At 44.2% G+C, this 23,291-nt stretch overlaps 1 protein-coding gene across 2 annotated transcripts in view; it reads right to left on the bottom strand.

Annotated features, from left to right (window-relative positions):
- LOC114662871 (nuclear receptor subfamily 2 group F member 6-like) overlaps nt 1-23,291 on the bottom strand; it is a 42,848-nt gene that overhangs the window by 5,754 nt on the left and 13,803 nt on the right. Inside the window, exons 3-4 of one of the 2 annotated variants that reach the window (XM_028816580.2) lie at nt 18,556-18,650; nt 5,726-6,280 (exon numbers count right to left, since the gene is read on the bottom strand). In XM_028816580.2, the coding sequence (XP_028672413.1) occupies nt 5,726-6,280; nt 18,556-18,650 (650 nt within the window). Of the gene's footprint in view, nt 1-5,725; nt 6,284-18,555; nt 18,651-23,291 lie in introns of both variants that reach the window. The other variant, XM_028816579.2, reaches the window with a different exon arrangement.

The following is a 23,291-nucleotide window of genomic DNA, read 5'->3' as shown; positions in this document are numbered from 1 at the left end:
AGTGTTCACTGTTTTTAGAATAGTGTAATTTTAATTTTGCTAACAATTTGAATGTAGGCCCCTCTTGATCTTGAGGCCCTAGGCTGAAGCCTAGTTAGCCTATAGGAAAATCCGGCCTTGGCTATGTGGCTCTACTAAGCTCCAGAAATGCTGAGAATGCTGTTGAGACTTTAGCTGCACATTATGCTGAAGGTTTACTAATATATAATATATAAAATCCAATGTCTGTCTGATTGTCCGCTTTTCATGACAGTACTACTTAGATTTAGATCATTTGCTTGAACATTCCGGTTGATTTTGCGACTTCTCTCATTTCGCTAGCAGAGTTCGCTTGCCGTACCGATTTATTTGCATGCATCCGAGATAGTACATTGCCGCTGCGAAGCGAGGGTATTTTGCTAGTATATAATATATAAAATCTAATGTCTGTCTGTCTATCTGTCCGCTTTAAATGAGAGAACTACTTCATGGATTTAGATCAGGTTTTCTTTCTATAATTTGCTTGAACATTCCGGTTGATTTTGCGACTTCTCTCAATTCGCTTGCCGTACTGATTTATTTTTGCGAATCTGAGAAATACGCAGCGGGCCAAGTGTGGGGGGATATCTTCCTCACTCACTCGCCAGCTTCGGGACGTGTGCCTTAACTCTGCTTAGCTAGCGAATGAGAGAACAATTGAATTCAACTTTGTCTATAGATATATACAGTATCTCACAAAAGTGAGTACACCCCTCACATTTTTGCAAATATTTTATTATATCTATTCATGGGACAACACTGAAGATGACACTTTGATCCAATGTACAGTAGTCCACGTAAAGCTTGTATCACAGTGTAAATTTGCTGTCCCCTCAGCATAACTCAACACACAGCCATTAACGTTTAAACCGCTGGTAACAAAAGTGAGTACACCCCTAAGTGAAAAATGCCCAAATTGTGCCCAATTAGCCATTTTCCCTCCCTGGTGTCATGTGACTCATTAGTGTTACGAGGTCTCAGGTGTATTAAATTTGGTGGTGTCGCTCTCACACTCTCATATACTGGTCAGTGAAAGTTCAACATGGCACCTCATGGCAAAGAACTCTCTGAGGATCTGAAAAAATGAATTGTGGCTCCATGTAAAGATGGCCTCAGCTATGAGAAGATTGCCAACACCCTGTAACTGAGCTGCAGCACGGTGGCCAAGACCATACAGCGGTTTAACAGGACAGGTTCCACTCAGAACAGGCCTCACCACGGTCGAACAAAGAAGCTGAGTGCACGTGCTCAGCGTCATATCCAGAGGTTGTCTTTTGAAAATAGACGTGTGAGTGCCGCCAACATTGCTGCAGAGGTCATCCTGTCAATGCTCAGACCATACGCCTGCCGCACATGGTATCAAATTGGTCTGCATGGCTGTCGTCCCAGAAGGAAGCCTCTTCTAAAGATGATGCACAAGAACGCCTGCAAACAGTTTGCTGAAGACAAGCAGACTAAGGACATGGATTACTGGAACCATGTGGTCTGATGAAACCAAGATCAGCTTCTTTGGTTCAGATGGCGTCGAGCGTGTGTGGCAGCAACCAGGTGAGGAGTACAAAGACAAGTGTGTCTTGCCTACAGTCAAGCATGGTGGCGGGAGTGTCATGGTTTGGGGCTGCATGAGTGCTGCCAGCACTGGGGAGCTACAGTTCATTGTGGGAACCATGAATGCCAAGATGTACTGTGACATACTGAACCAGAGCGTGATCCCCTCCCTGGGCCGCAGGGCAGTATTCCAACATGATAAGGACCCCAAACACACCTCCAAGATGACCACTGCCTTGCTAAAGAAACTGATGGTAAAAGTGCTGAACTGGCCAAGCATGTCTCCAGACCTAAACGTTATTGAGCATCTGTGGGGCCTCCTCAAACGGAAAGTGGAGGAGCGCAAGGTCTCTAACATCCACCAGCTCCGTGATGTCGTCATGGAGGAGTGGAAGAGGATTCCAGTGGCAACCTGTGCAGCTCGTGTGAACTCCATGCCCAGGAGAGTTAAGGCAGTGCTGGAAAATAATGGTGGACACACAAAATATTGACACTTTGGGCACAATTTGGACATTTTTCACTTAGGGGTGCACTCACTTTTATGAGAAACTGTATATAAAGTCATTGTACTGTATGTGTATGTATGTACGTATGTTCCATCATCACTTCCGAACGGCGATTTTCATGTAACTTGGTACACATGTTTCTCATTGGTCGACTAAAAATACTGTAGGGTGAAATCAGCCCTAACACCCAGCCCCTTCTGGGTAGGGTGGGGGGTGATCTTGTGGTTCTGTATACATGTTATCATCCAGTTGATACTTGGAACGACCGCCAGAGGGCGCACTGAAGGCGACTGCCAGCATTCTTTATGTCTGAGCTCCACCGCCCGCCCTTGTTGCTTCTCAAATTAAACAGAGTTGGCCGGTTCAGAGCGTCAACTGGATGATAACAAACATACAAGGCCATAAAACAAGCACATTAGTGAGTCTTCATTGTTTGTTCATTTATTTTTATTTTTAAAGCTGTGTTTTTTTAAATTCCATCCATAATCCAACCCGCTGAATCCGAACACAGGGTCACGGGGGTCTGCTGGAGCCAATCCCAGCCAACACAGGGCACAAGGCAGGAACCAATCCCGGGCAGGGTGCCAACCCACCGCAGGATTTTTTAAATTATTTTTCTCAAACAGTTCAAAAAAAGAAACCACTTTATTGTCCTCCCGGGCAATGCTGGGTATTTCAGCTAGTTTAAAATAAAGAGTTACTTCGGTCTTGATGAGTTTGACTCCGGATATTCTCTTAAGTGTCTGCCACATTGAAAAGAGAGACTGCAATTCAGATTGTGGATCGTGATTTTGTGTTAAAAGGATCGTGATATGATTTTTTTGGAAAGATCGCCCCGCCCCTAATTTGACTAATGAAGTTTTCAAATTCATGTAGGATTCATTAACCCTTTGGGGTTGCGAGTTACTGGTAGCCCCGCGAGCGACGTGTTGAACACGCCTGGCCTACACCTTCACACTTTGTCAAGAACCCTTTTGCTGCAGTAACAGCCTTCACTCTTTTGGGGTCGGTATGTCCCAGTTTGGCACATTGGTCAGGTGTGAATCTTCTCCGTTGTTCTTAACAGAATTGACGGAGATCCACCTGGTTGGTTGGGATGGCACCTCTAGACGTCAGTTTTCAAACAGTGCCACTGATTCTCCACATGGTTAAGATCAGGCCTTTGACTCGGCCGTTCCACAACATTCACCTTTCTGTTTTTGAGCCATTCCAGTGTCACTTTGGCCTCATGCTTAGGGTCATTGTCATGTTGGAAGATGAATCTTCTCACGTGAAGTAGGTTCAAAGCGGACTACAACAAGTTTTCCTGTAATACTGTGCATCATTTGTGTCCATCCATTGTCCCTTCAACTCTGACCAGATTCCCAGTCGCAGCTGTGGTACCCGGCTGGGGTTCATGCCCGGACGGGATGCCCAGGAGGACCAGAGGAGGGCTTGTGCCTCCTCCAGAACACGAGGGGGCGTCCTCCCTGGTTGCTGTGGGGGCCACAGGTACAGAGCTTGGAAGCTCTACCCTGTGGGGGCCCGTGGTCACCGCCAGGGGGCGCCCTGATGCCTTGCGAGCCCTGGACCTCAGCACTTCCACCACACCCGGAAGTGTTGGAGACACCCGGAGGACTTCCGGATGCACCGCCAGAGCTTCCGCCACACAGGGGTGTGGCTACAGAAGCTCCTCGGGATGCACCTGGAGTCCATCCGGGACGTATAAGAGGGGCCGCCTCCCTCCAGTGAGGAGTAAGAGTTGGGAGGAGAAAAACGGAGCTAAGAGGAGAGGAGTGGAGGTGGACCAGAGACAGTACGAGGCATTGTGTTGTGGCCAAGGACTCAAGGGGTGATTGGTGCTGCAGCATTGGGTTTGTGCACCTGAACTGTAAATATAATGTATAATAAATGTGTGTGTGGTGAAACCAACATGTCTACCTGTCTGTGTCCGGGCTGTTCCCCACACAGCACATGAAGAGCATCTCCATAGCCTGATGCTGTCACCACCATATCTCTCCGTAGGTCTGGTGTTTCTTGAGGCATCGCCAGTGTTAGTTTTACACCACACATACAGTACCTCTTTAAAATCTGGCCAGAAAGCTCTATTTGGGTCTCATCTGACCATAAAACCTTCTTCCTCATCTTAACTGGGTCGTTCTCGTGCTTTGTAGTAAATGCCATCCGTGCGTTTACATGGACCTTCTTAAGGAATAGCTTCTTTCTTGCTACCCTCCCATTGAGGCCTGTTTTATGGAGAACTTTTACAATTGTGGACCCCCCGCACCTCCACTCCAGTCTCGGTCAAAGAGCACTGCAGACCTCTGAGAGCAACGGTTGGATTTTTCATCGACGTCCTGCTGTGATGTTCAGTTTGGAGGGACGGCCTGTTCTAGTAAGAGTCAGAGTGCTGTGATGAACCTTCCACTTTCTGATGATGGACCCTGCAGTCCTTAACAGGTCATTCAAACTCTTTGATATTTTTGTTGCCATTTCCTGCCTTCTGCATTTCAATGTCTTTGTTTTATAAAATCAGCTGATGCTCCTTTGTCTTCATTGTTGCAGTGCTTGTCCAACAAGGACTGCAGCCTTACAAAGGGGGCTTTTTATATCCAGAGACAATAGAAAGGACTCACAAGTAGGACCTCATCATGTTTAAATATGACTGTCACCTTTGTGTCATTTGTGTAAACCTGGAGCTTCCAAAGCACATACGTATAAAGACACAAACTTTGGAGATTGTCTTCTTCAGTCAGATCTCTGTAGAAAATGGTTGATTTGGATTTTGGAAATGTAATGTTACAGCAGAAGAGTCCACGTTCAAAATACTGAAGGGATAAACATGTGGACAAACCTTTTGTCATGCAGAACATTAGGAGGACTTTCAAGGGGAGTGAATACTTTTGCACGCCACTGTGTGTCGTAATCATTAAGGAGTTGGGTATTAAATTGAAGTTCTTAGCTTTGGCCGAGTTAGATATTCACGGTCTAGTCAGTTATGCCCGCAGATGCCTCTTGATTTAAAGGTGTGATGGATGGCAGGATTGGCACACCCAAGACCTCCATGCAGCATAGCGGTGCCCCGGATTCCCGCAGGGCACTATGGGATATGGAGTTCGGCTTCACAGCCCTGCTGGGTACCATGGGTGTTGCCAGGTGATGCTGCAGGGAGACATGGGGATTTCTGCTTCCCATATAGTAGTACTCCCAAGTTATGGGGTTACGGAAGGACAGAAGTACTTCCGGGCTGAAGAAAAATACAACTCTCCAGGTCAAGGACTATAAAAAGGACTGGTGGAGACCCAGCAAGCGAGCCGGAGTCGAGAAGAGAAAACGATTAGTGCTTTATTGTTGTGGGTATTGTGGCTGTGGTGCTTTGGAGGCACTAAACAAAGAAGACAGAAGAGAATTAAAAACCTTCTTTGTGCTTTTAACCTGTGACCTGTGTCAGTCTGTTGGGAAAAAGGTGGGCAACAGTGCCACCTAGTGTCCATTCATTTACAAAGGCTATTCCGTGGTAACAGGTTCAACCCAGGACAACGGGGCTGACTGAATGACATTCAGAGTTCATTTTTCCTTTTGTTTTGCATCACTTTTGGACCATTTAAGGCACCCGTGACTAAAACTAACCCCCCACTTTGCCCCATTGAGGCTCTTTCCCTTTATTCACTGACCTGGCGAGAACAGAGCGATGGCCTTCAGGCAGCTGTATTCCGCCGAGTCCACCTGCAGCCTGATGAGCTTCTCCACCTGGTCCTGAAAGACGCGGACCTGATCCATGAAAGATACCACCCTCTCCGCCGACATCGGGGAGGCATGGAAGCCAGCGGCAGCCAGCAGGGGCGCCATGTGCAGTGGCAGGGCAGACTGCGCGGCGTTGAGGATAAAGAGCTCGCTCCAGCTCAGCCGTAGCAGTGCCACCTGCTCCGACACTGGCAGTTCGGGGAAGTAGGGGATGTTGCGTGCCCACTCGATGGTGCTGAAGAGCAAGCGTGCCGCCAGTTCGCAGATGTTGTCAATGCCCATCACGGAGCTGCCTTGCTGGTGCTGCTGGCTGTACTGGGAGCCGAAGCGGCTGCTTGGATAAGGCTCGGCCCTCAGCAGCTGGGATATGAGCTCCGACACAGGCTGCCCGTTGAAGTACTCCCCTCCACCACCGCCGCCCCCACCACCTGGCGTAGAGGTGGGGCTGATTCCCGAGTGTGAAGGCGGGATACGACCTCGTTGTACTGCTGTGAAGAAGAGAAGAACAGTAAGCTCAAGTCAACAAGATGGCACCGTTGGTTTCAGACAGGAACTGAAAGCTCTATGTAGCAGGCTTGCCTTCAAGGGAAAGGAGCTATAAAAAAATACCAAAGGATTTCAATAAGTTCTCAGACCAGTCTGTGCCAGGGGCACTCATAACAAAGCATTACAGAAAATATCAAATGCCCTCTTGGACTGACAGACAGTGCCTCACCTCTGATTTAGAGATCCACTAATAAAACTATGAGTACAGCCTGGGGCCTCATTTATAAAACTTTATGTAGATTTGAGCTTGAAAACACGCACAGAATGCATATGCCAAAAAAACTTAATCTGATTTATAAAACTTGGCATACACACAATTAAAATTAATGTGCCCTTTACAAATCACAACCACCTCGCAAATGTGGGAATGTGAACGTGCCTTAGATGCTGCTCTGAAACATCCATATATGGAGTATGCTAATCAGCCTCATTAATATGTAAACTCAAAGGTTGTAGAACTTCATTGGCTGGAAGAGCAGCCTCCCTCCTGATGCGTTGAGACCCCGCCCCCTGCAGTCAAGAGTATCCGGCTGTGCTCTGGTAACAGGCGCGGTGTTAAGAGTGTCTCTCCTCTGAGCTCTGTGTGGTCTGACTTAAGAGCTATCTATTAATCATATAGTGCCTTTCATATCTATCTATCTATCTATCTATAGTGCCTTTCATATCTATCTATCTATCTATCTATAGTGCCTTTCATACCTATCTATCTATCTATCTATCTATCTATCTATCTATCTATCTATCTATCTATCTATCTATCTATCTATCTATCTATCTATCGTGCCTTTCATATCTATCTATCTATCTATCTATCTATCTATAGTGCCTTTCATATCTGTCTATCTATCTACCTATAGTGCCTTTCATACCTATCTATCTATCTATCTATCTATCTATCTATCTATCTATCTATCTATCTATCTATCTATCTATCTATCTATCTATCTATCTATCGTGCCTTTCATATCTATCTATCTATCTATCTATCTATCTATCTATCTATCTATCTATCTATCTATCTATCTATCTATCTATCTATAGTGCCTTTCATACCTATCTATCTATCTATCTATCTATCTATCTATCTATCTATCTATCTATCTATCTATCTATCTATCTATCTATCTATCTATCTATCTATCTATCGTGCCTTTCATATCTATCTATCTATCTATCTATCTATCTATCTATCTATCTATCTATCTATCTATCTATCTATCTATCTATCTATCTATCGTGCCTTTCATATCTATCTATCTATCTATCTATCTATCTATCTATCTATCTATCTATCTATCTATCTATCTATCTATCTATCTATCTATCTATAGTGCCTTTCATACCTATCTATCTATCTATCTATCTATCTATCTATCTATCTATCTATCTATCTATCTATCTATCTATCTATCTATCTATCTATCTATCTATCGTGCCTTTCATATCTATCTATCTATCTATCTATCTATCTATCTATCTATCTATCTATCTATCTATCTATCTATCTATCTATCTATCTATCTATCTATAGTGCCTTTCATATCTATCTATCTATCTATCTATCTATCTATCTATCTATCTATCTATCTATCTATCTATCTATCTATCTATCTATCTATCTATTTATCTATCTATCTATCTATCTATCGTGCCTTTCATATCTATCTATCTATCTATCTATCTATCTATCTATCTATCTATCTATCTATCTATCTATCTATCTATCTATAGTGCCTTTCATATCTATCTATCTATCTATCTATCTATCTATCTATCTATCTATCTATCTATCTATCTATCTATCTATCTATCTATAGTGCCTTTCATACCTATCTATCTATCTATCTATCGTGCCTTTCATATCTATCTATCTATCTATCTATCTATCTATCTATCTATCTATCTATCTATCTATCTATCTATCTATAGTGCCTTTCATATCTATCTATCTATCTATCTATCTATCTATCTATCTATCTATCTATCTATCTATCTATCTATCTATCTATCTATCTATCTATCTATCTATAGTGCCTTTCATATCTATCTATCTATCTATCTATCTATCTATCTATCTATCTATCTATCTATCTATCTATCTATCTATCTATCTATCTATCTATCTATAGTGCCTTTCATATCTATCTATCTATCTATCTATCTATCTATCTATCTATCTATCTATCTATCTATCTATCTATCTATCTATCCTTTTTTATTATTTTTGGGGTGGCCATTATTCTATATAACACAGTTTTGGATGATGTATTACAGTCCCTTTATGATCTTGTGCATCTTGAAAGGCATTATGTGAAAATGAACTGACTGAACTCAGCCTGTATCTTATTATTTCTACAAATGTTGAATCTATTTATTTATTCATATTTCATTACTTTTAGCCCGTGGTAATTCAGTTCAGTAAGTGATGGTTGGCCTGATGTATTACAGAAGTCTGGACTTGTCTGTTAAACAATCTCATGACAATATGCCCTATGAAAGGCGCTATATAAACAAGCTGTATAAGCGACTGTATGAATTTCTGTGTTTTTGCTTTCGCTTTCATTGCATTGGTTTGATAATCAAAAGACAGATAAATGGCTGAGTATGTTACAGTGTTCTGGATCGGAGTAAGTATGCTCCATAATGATTTGTCCCACTTGCTGTCTGTACATTATTATTTCTACATACATTGACTTTATTTATTTTATATTTCATTGTCCCAGCCTACTTTAGGTTAGTATTTTAACTGATGAATGAATGGATACACTGTACAGTATGACTGTTCTGGACTCTTCTGTCAGTTAAACCATCTTGTAATAAAATGCACCTTTAAATTAGATTAGATAAACTTTATTAACTCCAAGGGGACATTTAGAAGCGTACAGCAGCAGAAACATAAAAACCAAAGACACAGACTCATAGGACAAATCAATCAATCAATAGATAAGTCAATCAATACTAAATGTATATTGTGCACATATTGCAAAGTGGACTTTAATAAGAGTGTCAGCATTTACCATGGGACGTCAGGAGGAAACACTGATAGCGGTGGGCAGGAAAGACCCCCAGAGGGGCTTTATAGAGCAGTGGTGGAATCAGCCTGTGAATAAAAATGTCGGGGATGATGAGATATCACGAAAGGTGCAATAGAATCGATTTGTTTCATATACTGGATTCAGTCCATACTTTATGTTTTCCACATACTATGTGTGTAATGTACTTTGGTTATTTTTATTTTATTTCCTTTGCCAAATATTTAGTGAGTTTAACAACTGCTAGAACGATGGATAGATATACTGCATTACAAAGCTGGTGGTGTTACATGAATTATTTGTTTCATTTATTGGATTCAGTCTGTGCCTTATTATTTACTTATTTATTTTTATTGTATCACCTCAGCCCTAAGAGAAGTCAATGGAGGCTCTGATGGGGGCTCTCGAGAGACCGAGTGAGGAGTCTGAGGGTCCTGATAAAAATCAAAGAGCCAGGCCTTTAATGACGTCTTGGGCACGGCCATCAGCAATGTGTCTGTCTGCGGAGAGAGTGTCGACCTCATCGAGAGGTTTACTAACCTCGGCAGTGACATTCACATCTCTGGTGACTCTTCCTAGACGGATTGGGAGAGCATGAGGTCGCTGGAAAGGAGTGTGTGGCACCTCTGTAAAAGGACAAGTCTTTAGAGTCCTGGTTCTTCCTGTTTGTGAGTCATGGATGCTATCCTGTGACCTGAGATGAAGACTGGACTCCTTCATGTGTCTCTTTGGAGGATCTTTAGGTCCTGCTGGTTTGACTTATTCGGGACTCCATGAGCAACACAGAAGCACATGACCTGCATTGTGAGGGAGCGTCAGTTACGGCGCGATCCGGCTTACAAGGATCCTCATTGTGGTGGACCAGGCCAAGGGGTCTCCCACGTAACACCTAGCAAGATAGAGGGTCATTTCCAAGGTGGGGGGGACAGGACTGCGTGTCTGACTGGGGCTGGGGAGTTGCCAACCAGGATCCTGAGCTGTTTCGTCATGTGGTGGGTGTGGCAATGTGCTATACCAGTGCAGGCTCCCCAACCTGACCTGACCTGACCTGCCCTCTGCCCCCATTAGTAGGGTTAGTACTGGTGGATGAATGGCTGAATATATTATAGTGATCAAGATGCTTCCCTACAACCATTTTGCGATAGCATCGTGAAAGGCGTTATAATGTGACTGGATGAGTACGCATCATTGTAATAATCTGTACAGCAATGTCCCGTGGTCTTTACTGAGCCCCGCATGGCAAGGTGCACCATGAAAGGCGCTATATTTGTGCCAGAGGACTCAAATCCCATCCCGCCAGTCGCTGTCTGTGTGTCCTTTGCACGTTGTCCCCACGTCTGATTCGGTTTCCCTCCCACGTCCCAACGATGTGCCTCTGTGAGTTTGCTTTGTGATGGGCTGGCGTGGCATCCTTTCCTGTGATGGCTCCTACTTTGTGCTCAGTGCCCCACCTTGGAATGTTCTCCAGCTCCTAAGACTCCGATTTGGACTGGGAGGTTAGAAGATGGCTGGACAGTTCCATTTTGAAATGTTTTTCTTTTCCTGTTTATTTGATTCAGGCCTGTTTCCCTGCCCCTACATTGTCTGTGGATTACTGCATCACATAACCCGGACTTCTTTTCCGCCTAAAAAGCCTGCAAGTGCTTGGCACAGTGAAGTTCAGCGTGCACGCGTCACAAAGAGCTTTTAAATTAAAGCTCGATAATGAAAGCCAAACGTCCAGAATTCCAAAGAGAGCCCACTTCCCTCGCCCCTCCTGACGGCCTTAATCTGATGGCTCCTGTTGACGCAGGGCTCAGCACAGCTGCTGCCAGATTGCACAGACTGGAGCTTTGACCTTCAACTACGATAAGCCGTGATAAGCTCTCTGTGTCACATGGCACGGCAAAGCAGGATGAAGGTGGTGGGGGGGGCGGGGGGGGGGGTTAGTCGGGGCAGCTGATTGGCTCCCGGCGTGGAGGTGGAGCCGCCTCACAATTCACAGCATTGCCTCAGTTCTTTGATGGCAGGCAGGTGCCAGACAGATGCAGGCGGGCGTTCATGTAGGACTGGCACTCTGAAAGTGGCAGACTCTGCAGGGAGCAAAGAGCCGAGGGGGAGAACACCGACCTACCATGAGCTCCGCACAGACGTGAAGCACTTTAATGCCCTCGTCCTGCGGCCCAAGGACTTGCTGACCATCACAAAGTGATATGGGGGTCTGCTAATTTACAGATGTGGACAAATGTGGTGGTACCCCTCCACCAAAGAAAGAAGAGCCCACAGTTATTTCTCTGTGAAAATCACAAAAGTAAATGGCACCTGTCACAGGTGGCCTTGGTGACCCAGCCGGGACGCCGCGGAGGACCGGTGGAGGGCTTACACCTCCCCCAGACCGCCCTGGTGGCTATGAGGACCACGGGAACAGAGCATAGAAGCTCAACCCTGTAGGGGCCCGTGGTCACCGCCAGGGGGCGCCCCAATGCCTATGGAGCACTGGACCTCAGCACTTCCGCCACACCCGGAAGTGCTCGGGGGAAGAGGATCAGGGACACCCTGAGTGCTTCTGGGTGCGGAGCAGGTACTTCCGCCACACTGGGGAGTGCCAGCAGAAGCTCATCAGAAGACACCTGGAGCACATCCGGGTGTGAATAAAAGGGGCCGCCTCCCTCCATTCGGGGGCTGGAGTCGGGAGAGAAGGAATCACAAGGTCTTGGAGGAGGCAAGGAGGCAGCCTGAAGAAAGTGAGGTATTGTGTGTTGGCCAGGACTGTGGGGCTGTGTTGCACAATTGTAAATAATAGGAATGGAGAATAAACGTGTTGTGGGTGATTTGAACGTGTCCGCCTGTCTGTGTCCAGGTCATCTTCCACACACCCATGATTGTTTATTCCATATTTAACACAAAGGGGACTTTGGTTGAGAGTTGGGATTCAACAGAATATTTCAAATCATACTACAAATTAAAATGATGGGACCCTTCACCTAAAATTTTGGGGCACAGCCTTTAGAATTTGCAATCACTGCACACAAGCAATTCCTGGAGCTCTCCATGAGACTTCTGCACCTGTCCACTGGTCATGTGGCCCACTCGTCCTGAGCAAACTGCTCCAGCTGGGTCTTCTCCAGACTGCCAAGTTTCAGATCTTTCCATAGATGTGTGATGGACTCCTAAAAGGCCACTTCCGAAGAGTCCAATAGTCCATTCTTGGGTGCTTTTACTTCTATGTTTTGGCACCTTATTCTGTTCGAGGGTCCATGACCTGTGACTGAGACTGAGCTTTCTGACACTGGGCAAGACGTTTCACTCCAGAATGTCTTGATGGTCTTGAGATTTCATTGTTTCCTGCACAGACTCAAGGCACCCCATGCCAGATGCAGCAAAGCAGCCCCACAACCTCCATGTTTCATAGTAGGTCTGATGTTCTTTTCTTTGAAAGCTTCATGTATGTCAACTGTGGGCACAGAGCTGATGTGACTTACCAGAAAGCTTCAGTTTTGTCTCATCTGTCCAAAGGACCTTCTTCCAGAAGCATTGCGACTTGTCAATACGCATTTAAGTAAATTCCAGTGTGGATTTTTTGATGTGGAGTCCTCCTGGATCTTCTTCCATTGAGCCCCCTGTCACTCAACACGTGACAGATGGTGTGATCAGACCCTGATGGACCTCGACCTTGGAGTTCAGCTTGGACCTTTTTGGAAGTTGTCTTTGGCTTTTTTGTCTTCTATTCTCACTCTCCTTCTGCCCATTCTTGGTTTGATTTTCCTCTTGTGGCCGCGTTCAGGGAGGTTGCCTAACACAGGGGTCACCAACTCCTGTCCTGGAGGACCACAGCGGCTGCAGGTTTTCATTCTAACCCTTTTCTTAATGAGTGACCTGTTGAGATTTCATTGTTCTATGCTCAGACTCAAGGCACCCCAGGCCAGACGCAGTAAAGAAGCCCCAAAACATCAGCGAGCCTCCTCCATGTTTCACATCAGCCATGCTGTTCTTTTCTTTGAAGGCTTCATTTTGTCATCTGTGGACACAGACCTGACGTGACTTGTCAAAAAGCGCCAGCTGAGTCTCATCTGCCCAAAGGATGTTCTCCCAGAAGCACAGTGGCTTGTCAGTATGCACTTTCAGCAAATTCCAGTATTTTTTATGTCAAGTCCTCCTGGTCACTTGCTCACCTACCAGCGACTGGAACAGTCTGGTTTTAAACCTAAGAAGGCTACCATCAACCACATCCTGGCACCGAGGGTTCTCATGGAGCGCAAACGCGAATATTGGCAGAGTTTCTTTACAGCCTGTGTTGATTTTCACAAAGCGTTCGACTCAGTTGATCGATCTGCCCTATGGGACATCCTGAGGGTTCGTGGGATTCCATCGAGGTTGCTGGATATCATGGCCGGCCTGTACACTGGTACTGTGAGTGCTGTGCAGAGTGGAGGCAGGACCTCTGCGTATTTCCCAGTTGATTCTGGGGGTCCATCAGGGGTGTGTTCTGCTCCTACTCTGTTCAGTGCTTGTATGGACTGGGTGTTGGGCAGGGTCAATGGGTCCAGCGGCTGTGGGGCATCTGTTGGTGAAGAAAAATTCACGGATCTTGACTTTGCTGATGATGCTGTGATCTTCATGGAGTCAATGGAAGCTCTGATCGGGGTCTCAAGAGAATGAGTGAGGAGTCTGAGTTGCCGGGCTTCTGAATGTCCTGATAAAAACCAAAGAGCCAGGCCTTTAATGACCTCTTGGGCACGGCCATCAGCAGTGTGTCTGCTTGCAGAGAGAGTGTCGACCTCATCGAGAGGTTTACTTACCTCAGAAGTGACATTCATGTCTCTGGTGACTCTTCCTATGAAGTCAGTAGATGGACTGGGAGAGCATTGGGGGGTCATGAGGTCGCTGGAAAGGGGGGTGTGGAGCTCCTGTTATCTCTGAAAAAGGATGAAGGTCCAAGTCTTTAGTGTCCTGGTGCTTCCTGTCTTGCTATATGGTTGTGAGACAAGGACGCTATCCAGTGACCTGAGACGAAGACTGGACTCCTTTATGTGTCTCTTCGGAGAATCCTTGGGTCCCGCTGGTTTGACTTTGTGTTGCTCATGGAGTCCCGAATGAGGCACGTTACCTGCATTGTGAGGGAGCGTCAGTTACGGCACTACGGCCATGTGGTGCATTTCCCCAAGGGTGATCCGGCTCATAAGATCCTCATTGTTGGGGACCCGAGTGGCTGTGCCAGGCAAAGGGGTCACCCACGTAACACCTTTCCGGAGGGTGGGACTGGACCACATGTCTGCCTGGGAGGTTGCAAACCGGGATCCTGAGTTGTTTCGTCGTGTGGTGGGTGCAGCAACACACTGTACCAGTGCATGCTCCCCAACTTGACTTGACTTGACTCGAAGTCCTCCTGGGTCTTCTTCCATTGAGCCCACCGTCACTAAAAAATGGCAGATGGTGAGATCAGACATGTATGGCCCATGACCTTAGAGTTCATCTTCAATCTCTTTGGAAGTTGTCCTTGGCTTTTTTCTCTGCTATTCTCACTCTCCTTCTGCCCATTCTAGGGTTGATTTTCCTCTTGTGGCCACATCCAGGGAGTTTGTTTTCAGTCCTGTGGACCTTAAACTTCTTCATAATATTTGCAACTGTCATCACAGGAACATCAAGCTGCTTGGAGATGGTGGTCTTCTAGCCTTTGTCTTTATCAGACTTGTCTCTCATTTTCTTTCTGATCTCCTCACACAACTCTCTCCTTTGCTTTCTCTGCTCCATGTTCAGTGTGGGACACACGATGACACCAAACAGCAGAGGGACGACTTGTCTCCATTTAAATCAGCTGAATGACCGATTGAACAATTGGAGACTCGTGTGAAAAGAGCAAGTTTGAATGATCCATCTAATCCAGTTATTCAAGATCTTTTCTAGGGGTCTCCACAAGTATGATCAGGCCATTTTGGAATCTCTTTACAGAATAAGCAACATTTGGTCTCCAATCACACGTGCAGGTACTCGGGGGACAATGGCTTTTCATTTATTAACTTTTCAGTGAAACCCTTTATTTGACCATAAGGTAGATGTTGGGGGGCGGCACGGTAGTGCAGTGGGAAGCACTGCTGCCTCACAGTTAGAAGACCCGAGTTCGCTTCCCTCCCTGCATGGAGTTTGCATGTTCTCCCCGTGTCTGCGTCGGTTTCCTCCCACAGTCCAAAGACATGCAGGTTAGGTGCATTGGCGATCCTAGATTGTCCGTAGTGTGTGCTTGGTGTGTGGGTGTGTGTGTGCCCTGCAGGGGGCGGGCGCCCTGCCCGAGGTGTATTTCCTGCCATGCACCCTGTGTTGGCTAGGACTGGCTCCAGCAGACCCCTGTGAACCTGTAGTTAGGATATAGCAGGTTGAAAAAAGAATGGATAGATGTTAGGTGATATTGTGTTTAAGATTTGGGGGCACCCCCTACTGGTTACAATGGAGAGTGGCAAAGAGAAAGAACAAGCGGGACATGTCAGAAGAGACTAGAAAAGGTTCTACAGTCTGCTAAGCCATAACACAGCATTTCCCAGCATGGTGGGGTCAGCATCAGGCTGTGGAGATGTTTCTCTGCAGGAGGCCCTGGAAGGTTTGGGAGGGGGCAACAGAATGCAGCAAAATATGTGGAAGTCCTGGAGGGAACACCTGATGGATTTGTTTCCTTAGCAAGACAACACAACGACCCCAAGCATAAATCCATCCAGCCATCCATTTTCCAACCCGCTGAATCCGAACACAGGGTCACGGGGGTCTGCTGGAGCCAATCCCAGCCAACACAGGGCACAAGGCAGTAACCAATCCCGGGCAGGGTGCCAACCCACCGCAGGACACACACAAACACACCCACACACCAAGCACACACTAGGGCCAATTTAGAATCGCCAATCCACCTAACTGGCATGTCTTTGGACTGTGGGAGGAAACCCACGCAGACATGAGGAGAACATGCAAACTCCACGCAGGGAGGACCCAGGAAGTGAACCCAGGTCCCCAGGTCTCCCAATTGTAAGGCAGCAGCGCTACCCACTGCGCCACCGTGCCGCCCCCCAAGCATAAAGCCAAATAAAACTTCAAAACAACAAAGTGAATGTCCTGGAGTGGCCGAGTCAGAGTCCAGGAGCCTGTAAAGCTTGCCTAAGCAGAAAAAGGGGCTCGAAATGTGCGCATGCGACTTCCCACTAAGCATCGGGATTTATAAAAGATGACTTGACAGGGCAACATTTATAATAGTTACAGCAACTCAGGCAACATTTTGGAGAAACTGGGAAATGTCAAGTAGGGAAAGGCAGCCAAACCAGCTAAATGACGACCTGCACACATTGTTATAATAAAATTATATATTAGAATAGGAGCTTGGTGGTATAAATTATTATATAAAAAGTTATCTCTCTATTATATTAAAAAAGTTTCAGTTTTCCGTTGTGCCACATTATTCAGACTTGACCACGCCCCTCCACACCGCTCGCCCAATCAGTACTCTTTCTGCGCACATCCTCCTTCGGCCCCGCCCCATGACACTCTCAACAGTAACTCAGCCTTCAACGCAGTCAGTTATGATGGCAAGGCAGAAAAGCAAACTCCATATTCACGAACATCGAATTTTAAATCGCGATAGAGAAAGTAAATAATGAACATCAAAAAAAAAAAGAAATTGAGCAAAAAAGAGCTGCACGTAATAAAAGAAAAAAGAGAATTGTCCAATAAACGAGAAAGAGAAAAATATCCTGACCAGAAATACCAAAAAGCAATGAATGTAAGTTAAAGGATAAAGTAATTCATCACATTGTGTGGCGGACGGCCAGGACACCCATTGAGGAGAAAGATGGGGGGAAAGCAGTTTCTGAGGGACACTACTTCTCCCCCCAGATGACAGATGGAGATGTCTCTGCAGCACAGCGGTACCCCAGATACCCGCAGGGCACCATGGGATTTGGAGTTTGGCTTCACAGCTCTGCTGGGTACCGTGGGACCCGAGAATCTTTATTTTCCGTATAGCCTGCCAGTACTCCGAAGTCACGGGGACGGAAACACAGAAGTACTTCCGGGCTGAAGAAAAATACAAGTCTCCATCTGACCCGGAAGTGCTGACAATTCACATGTCACGGGTCAAGGACTATAAAAAGGACTGGTGGAGACCCAGCAAGCGAGCCGGAGTTGGGAGGGAGTAGAACAGAGCTTGCTGGGAGGACTGGAGGAGAGATTTGTGCTGATAATTGGTGTTTTGCCTGTGTATGGTGGCAGAGGTGCTTTTGGGCACTATTTCAAGAAGTAAAAGAATAAAAAGAATACCCTGTGTCAGCATCTGTCTGTTGGTTTGAAAGAGGTAACAGCGACCTCTAGCGTCTTACAATTGTTTTTGACGAGGCCCCAACTCTATGTTGTTTTAAAATTCTTTATAAATGATTGATTGATTGATTACACGTGCCAGGTGATAGTGTCTACCCACTCAGGTGCTGGCACCTTACGTCTTTCCCAGACCCCCTGAAAGCAAAGAAGAGGCGCTATAATGCCACAATGCTCAGTTATGGAGTGCAGGCAGATGCTCTTAACTACAGGTGGTAGGGGGTCCCGACACGTCAGGTGGGACGCTGCTCTACCAGCCAATGAACACCTGCAGCATGGTGACTGCATATATATATGTATATACATATATATATATATATATATATATATATATGCATATATATCCACCCGGGGGGGTAACGTTAACATTTAACATTATACATTATTGTCTGTTTTTCACCTGCATTATTATCATTCTTTAATTTAATATTATTTATTGTATCAGTATGCTGCTGCTGGAGAATGTGAATTTCCCATTGGGATTAATAAAGTATCTATCTATCTATCTATCTATCTATCTATCTATCTATCTATCTATCTATCTATCTATCTATCTATCTATCTATCTATCTATCTATCTATCTATCTATCTATCTATATGAGGGTGATTGGCATCGAGGGTGTCCATCTTCAAGTGGTGATTGTGATTTACAAAGGGATCAGCACATTTGACATACCCTATGACTAGAATTTGTGTAATATGACACCACCTTAACATCAGTGCTGTCTTTACCCTTTGAGCGTCGATATCTAATGTATCCATTGTCCAAAGCCCCAAACGTTCATTTATCATTCACGTCCCCCTCATTCCAATTCCCACAATGGCAAAAGGCAAAGGAACATCACAAAGCCCTTACCTTCTTTGCGCATCCCAACCCGGAAACACTTTTTCAGTCGGCAGTACTGGCATTGATTACGATGGTGCTGGTCAATCTGGCAGTCCCGGTTGGACCTGTGGAAATGAGAGGATTGATTGGTACAGTTATACAATTGAGCCATTTTAAATTCCCTTTTGAAAAAGATTATAGCCGAAATTATTCATCCAACAATCTCTCCATTCTCTACGAATGCTTCTCCATTGTATCATCACAAGGATGGAGCCTAAAGTAAAGTAAAGTAATCCAAAGTATTCCCATTTGTTACAAGTAGATAATATGTATTGCTGTCTGTGGCTTGGTGGACTGAAGGAATGCAGGCAGGAAATGGTGACACAGGGCAAAGCTCAGCAAAGACCAGAAAAGAAAAAAGAAGACAGCAAGAGCTGGCCGTGACATTGCCAGTATAGAAGGAAGGGCACTATGGCAGGGGCAGGGGCACAATACACCCTACAAGTACACTGGATGCCCGGGATTTCACCGAGGGACATTCAAAGAGGAAAGGGTTACCAAGGAGGTAACCAAGCAGTGCCAAGGATGCCGCACAATCTGGTAGAGAATAAGGCTATGGAGTGATGGCACAGTGAAGGCAGCAGCCCATGGTGCCAAATAGGAACTATATTCATGGGAAAGGCACTATATAAATAAAATATATTATTATTATTACAATGACCCTTTTAACGGGACAGTATCATTTTACTTGTATTGGGGGTTTTTGAAGTCAAAGGATTCTATTCTTTTTATTAATTGCTTGAATCTCTTAATGGTTTAGATGTTGTGTTTTTTGCTCCTGAACATCTTGGATGCCATTTTAGGTCCCTAATCACCACCATCTTGAAATCCCAACATTAAATCTGCTTCTCTGTGTTTCTAGTGTCGTGACCTCTGTGGTCATGACACAACGGGATACAAGTTCGGCTAGGAATTCATTACCTTATTCACTCTGTGGATACTAAACACTCCCCAAAAGCCTTGTGCAAATAGTTGCCTGTAGCTTTGGGTTTTGACCTTTTGCTTATTCTCTCGACCACATATTTTTCTGTCTCGTTTTACCCTCTGTTTCATTTTCATCTCAACCATTTCTTTTGTTTTTCTACACACATCTACCCGTCTTGCTCAAGAACTTTATCTGCCAGTATGTTGACAGAATGATATTTTCTAATGTAGCAATTAAAAATGCATTGCATTTGTAACTCCAACAAATGGTGCATCACAAAATTTTGCAGTAATAAAATGCATTGCATTTGTAACTCCAATAGATGGTGCATCATAAACATTTGCAGCAATAAAGTGCATTGCACTTGCCATTCCAACATATGGCACATCACAAACATTTGTAGTAATAAAATGCATTGTATTTGTAACTCAAATAGGTAGCATATCACAAATATTTCTCGCGATAAAGTACATTGCATTTGTCATTCCAACAGATGCCACATCACGCAAGTGTGTACAGTAGTAATAAAATGCATTGCATTTGTTATTCCAACATATGGCACATCGCAAACATTTGTACCAATAAAATGCATTTGTAACTCCAACAGATGGGGCATCACAAATATTTGTTGTAATAAAATGCATTGTATTTGTAACATCAACAAATGGTGCATGACAAACTTTTGCAGTAATAAAATGCATTGCATTTGTAACTCCAATAGATTGTGCATCACAAACATTTGCTGCAATAAAGTGCATTGCATTTGTCATTCCAACATATGGCACATCACAAACATTTGTAGTAATAAAATGCATTTGTAACTCCAACAGATGGTGCATCACAAATATATGTAGTAATTAAATGCACTGCATATGTAACTCAGTAGGTGGCATATCACAAATATTTGTAGCAATAAAGTACATTGCATTTGTTATTCCAACATATGGCACATCACAAACATTTGTACCAATAAACTGCATTTGCATCTCCAACAGATGGTGCATCACAAATATGTGTAGTAATAAAATGCATTGCATTTGTAACACCAACAAAGGTGCATGACAAACTTTTGCAGTAATAAAATGCATTGCATTTGTAACTCCAATAGATTGCGCATCACAAACATTTGTAGTAATAAAGTGTATAGCATTTGTCATTCCAACATATGGCACATCACAAACATTTGTAGTAATAAAATGCATTTGTAACCCCAACCGATGGTGCATCACAAATATATGTAGTAATTAAATGCATTGCATTTGTAACTCAGTAGGTGGCATATCACAAATATTTGTAGCAATAAAGTACATTGCATTTGTCATTCCAACAGATGCCACATCACACACGTTTTTATTAATAAAATGCATTGCATTTGTTATTCCAACATATGGCATATCACAAACATTTGTACCAATAAACTGCATTTGCATCTCCAACAGATGGTGCATCACAAATATCTGTAGTAATTAAATGCATTGCATTTGTAATTCAGTAGGTGGCGTATCACAAATATTTGTAGCAATCAATTACATTGCATTTGTCATTCCAACAGATGCCACATCACAAACTGTTGCAGTAATAAAATGCGTTGCATTTCTAACTCCAACAGATGGTGCATCACAAACATGTGTAGCAATAAAATGCATTGCATTTTTCAGTCTGAAATCACAGCAACACAGCAATCAGATGGATGCACAGACACTTGTCCTATCTTATAGAGCTCATAAGGGAAAGCTGGAATTGTATTGTATGATCAAAGTGTTCTGTTATAGAAGATTATTCGAGTCAAAATTAAATGCAATCCAACATGTTAACTACATTGCAATGCAATGCATATTCACATGGTGCATTTCATTTTGGCATGGTTTTATTGTCATGTCATTTTCTAACCTGCTTAATCCAGACCATGGCAAATCATTACTAGAAATATCTGTAATGCACCATCTGTTGGCATGACAACCACAATGCATATGTTTCTTTTATATGACATTTGGAAGGGAATTCATAAAAGCAGTGTTAATGTTTGTGATGCACCATTTGTTGAAATGACAAATGCAATGCATTTTATTACTACAAATGTTTGTAATGCGCCATCTGTTGGAATGATAGAGACATAGAAATTGGATGGACACACAGATATCCTTTTATTAAGGTGGACAATATCATTGTTTAAAAATAATAGACTCTGCTCTGTATTTATCAGTGGTCTGCGACTGTGGATGTACACACCAGCTCCTACATATTCACAGTCAGTCTGGCAGGATAAGAACTGCAGTCATACACGCTAAGAGGTCACCTATTCATCAAAAAATAAATTATTGTGTTGTTTGTACTGTAAATCTACAGCTGTGTATATTTTATACAAATGAGTATTTTTTTCCCTCAATAAAAAAAATAAATAATTTACGGACAGGCTTAACAGCCTGATTGGATGAAATGTTCCTCTCAACGACAGGTCTGCTGACATTCAAAACCTCTAAATCCATGCATGCATTTCCCAGAAAAGAAACATTGTTAAGTTCAAAATAATTTTTTTAAATTAGCGGACTGGTAACACCTGGTTAGAAAAGAGAGAGAAAGAAGGACTGGCAGGAGGAGGTGTGTGAGCCTTGTGTAGTCCTTTAGGGTCGGCCACCCCGTCTGATAGGCCGAAGTGGAGAGGCTGCAGGCCCATTGGTTTGTCTTTTACTGGGTACTTGGTGTTCTCCCTGTGCTCATCCCTCATGTGTATTTAGCTGAATGCACAGGGCTGTTTCCATTCAAGATGCAAAAACAGTACATGAACATCGTGAAATGCTACCTGGTTGCCATGGCACCTCCCTGTATGGACGTGGGTGGGACGCAAACACTCTGCCTACACAGAGACGCTCACCAGCATCAGGGATTAATGTAATGTTTAGCAAGTCATCGCCCTCGAGGTGCCACATGCTTGCCATTCTAAACATCAGCTTGAGGAATTTTGCCTCTCCCCACTAGCTGCCATCAGCACATTAGCAGATCATTGTGCCGCTGCTGCTGTGCGGCTCCTGGGACTCAGTGTGCCAGCGGTCGGGGTCTGAGAAGCATCTGGCCATTTTCACGGACAAGAATGGATACATGGAGGACATTTCCAAATGTTGCATGCAGTTGGGAGCAGCGCTTTGACTTCCAGATCTGCACAATAGTTTTGAAATGATGCGCTATGCTGAGCTGAACAGCATGCTGGGTGTTCTTTCTGTGTTTGTGTGGCTTTCACCCCTGGATAGTTTGATGTTTCTCCCTCACCCCAAACGTGTGCTCATCCAGCTTAATGGCAAATCTAAAAGTGGCCCTGCGTGAATGAGGCTGGATATGTGAGTGAGTGTGCCATGTGCTGGACTACCAAGACCCCCAGGATTGCTTCCTGTGGCTGCCGGGATAAAATCTCATCTTGTGTGGCCCCCAAAATTGAATTTAATGGATCTGAATAATAATAATAATAATAATCTTATATATAAAGCAGACTGTAACAATCATGCGCTCTTGTATGTATGTTATCATCCAGTTGATGCTCGAAACCTTTCTGGTGTGCTTCGTAAAAGCAACTGACAGTTTTATCATGAAAAATCCGTTTGTTGTTTAATGTTTGTTTTTGTTAACTATATGTTCATTTTGTATTATTCTTATTGTAACAATGTAGTAGTGGTAATAGAATTAAATCAACGTAATCCATCCATCCATCCATTTTCCAACCCGCTGAATCCGAACACAGGGTCACGGGGGTCTGCTGGAGCCAATCCCAGCCAACACAGGGCACAAGGCA

Source organism: Erpetoichthys calabaricus, chromosome 12, assembly GCF_900747795.2.
Source record: "Erpetoichthys calabaricus chromosome 12, fErpCal1.3, whole genome shotgun sequence".
In the NCBI taxonomy this organism is placed as follows: Eukaryota; Metazoa; Chordata; class Cladistia; order Polypteriformes; family Polypteridae; genus Erpetoichthys; species Erpetoichthys calabaricus.
Note: the sequence above shows the minus strand (reverse complement) of the source record. Positions and strands in the feature narration are given on the sequence as shown.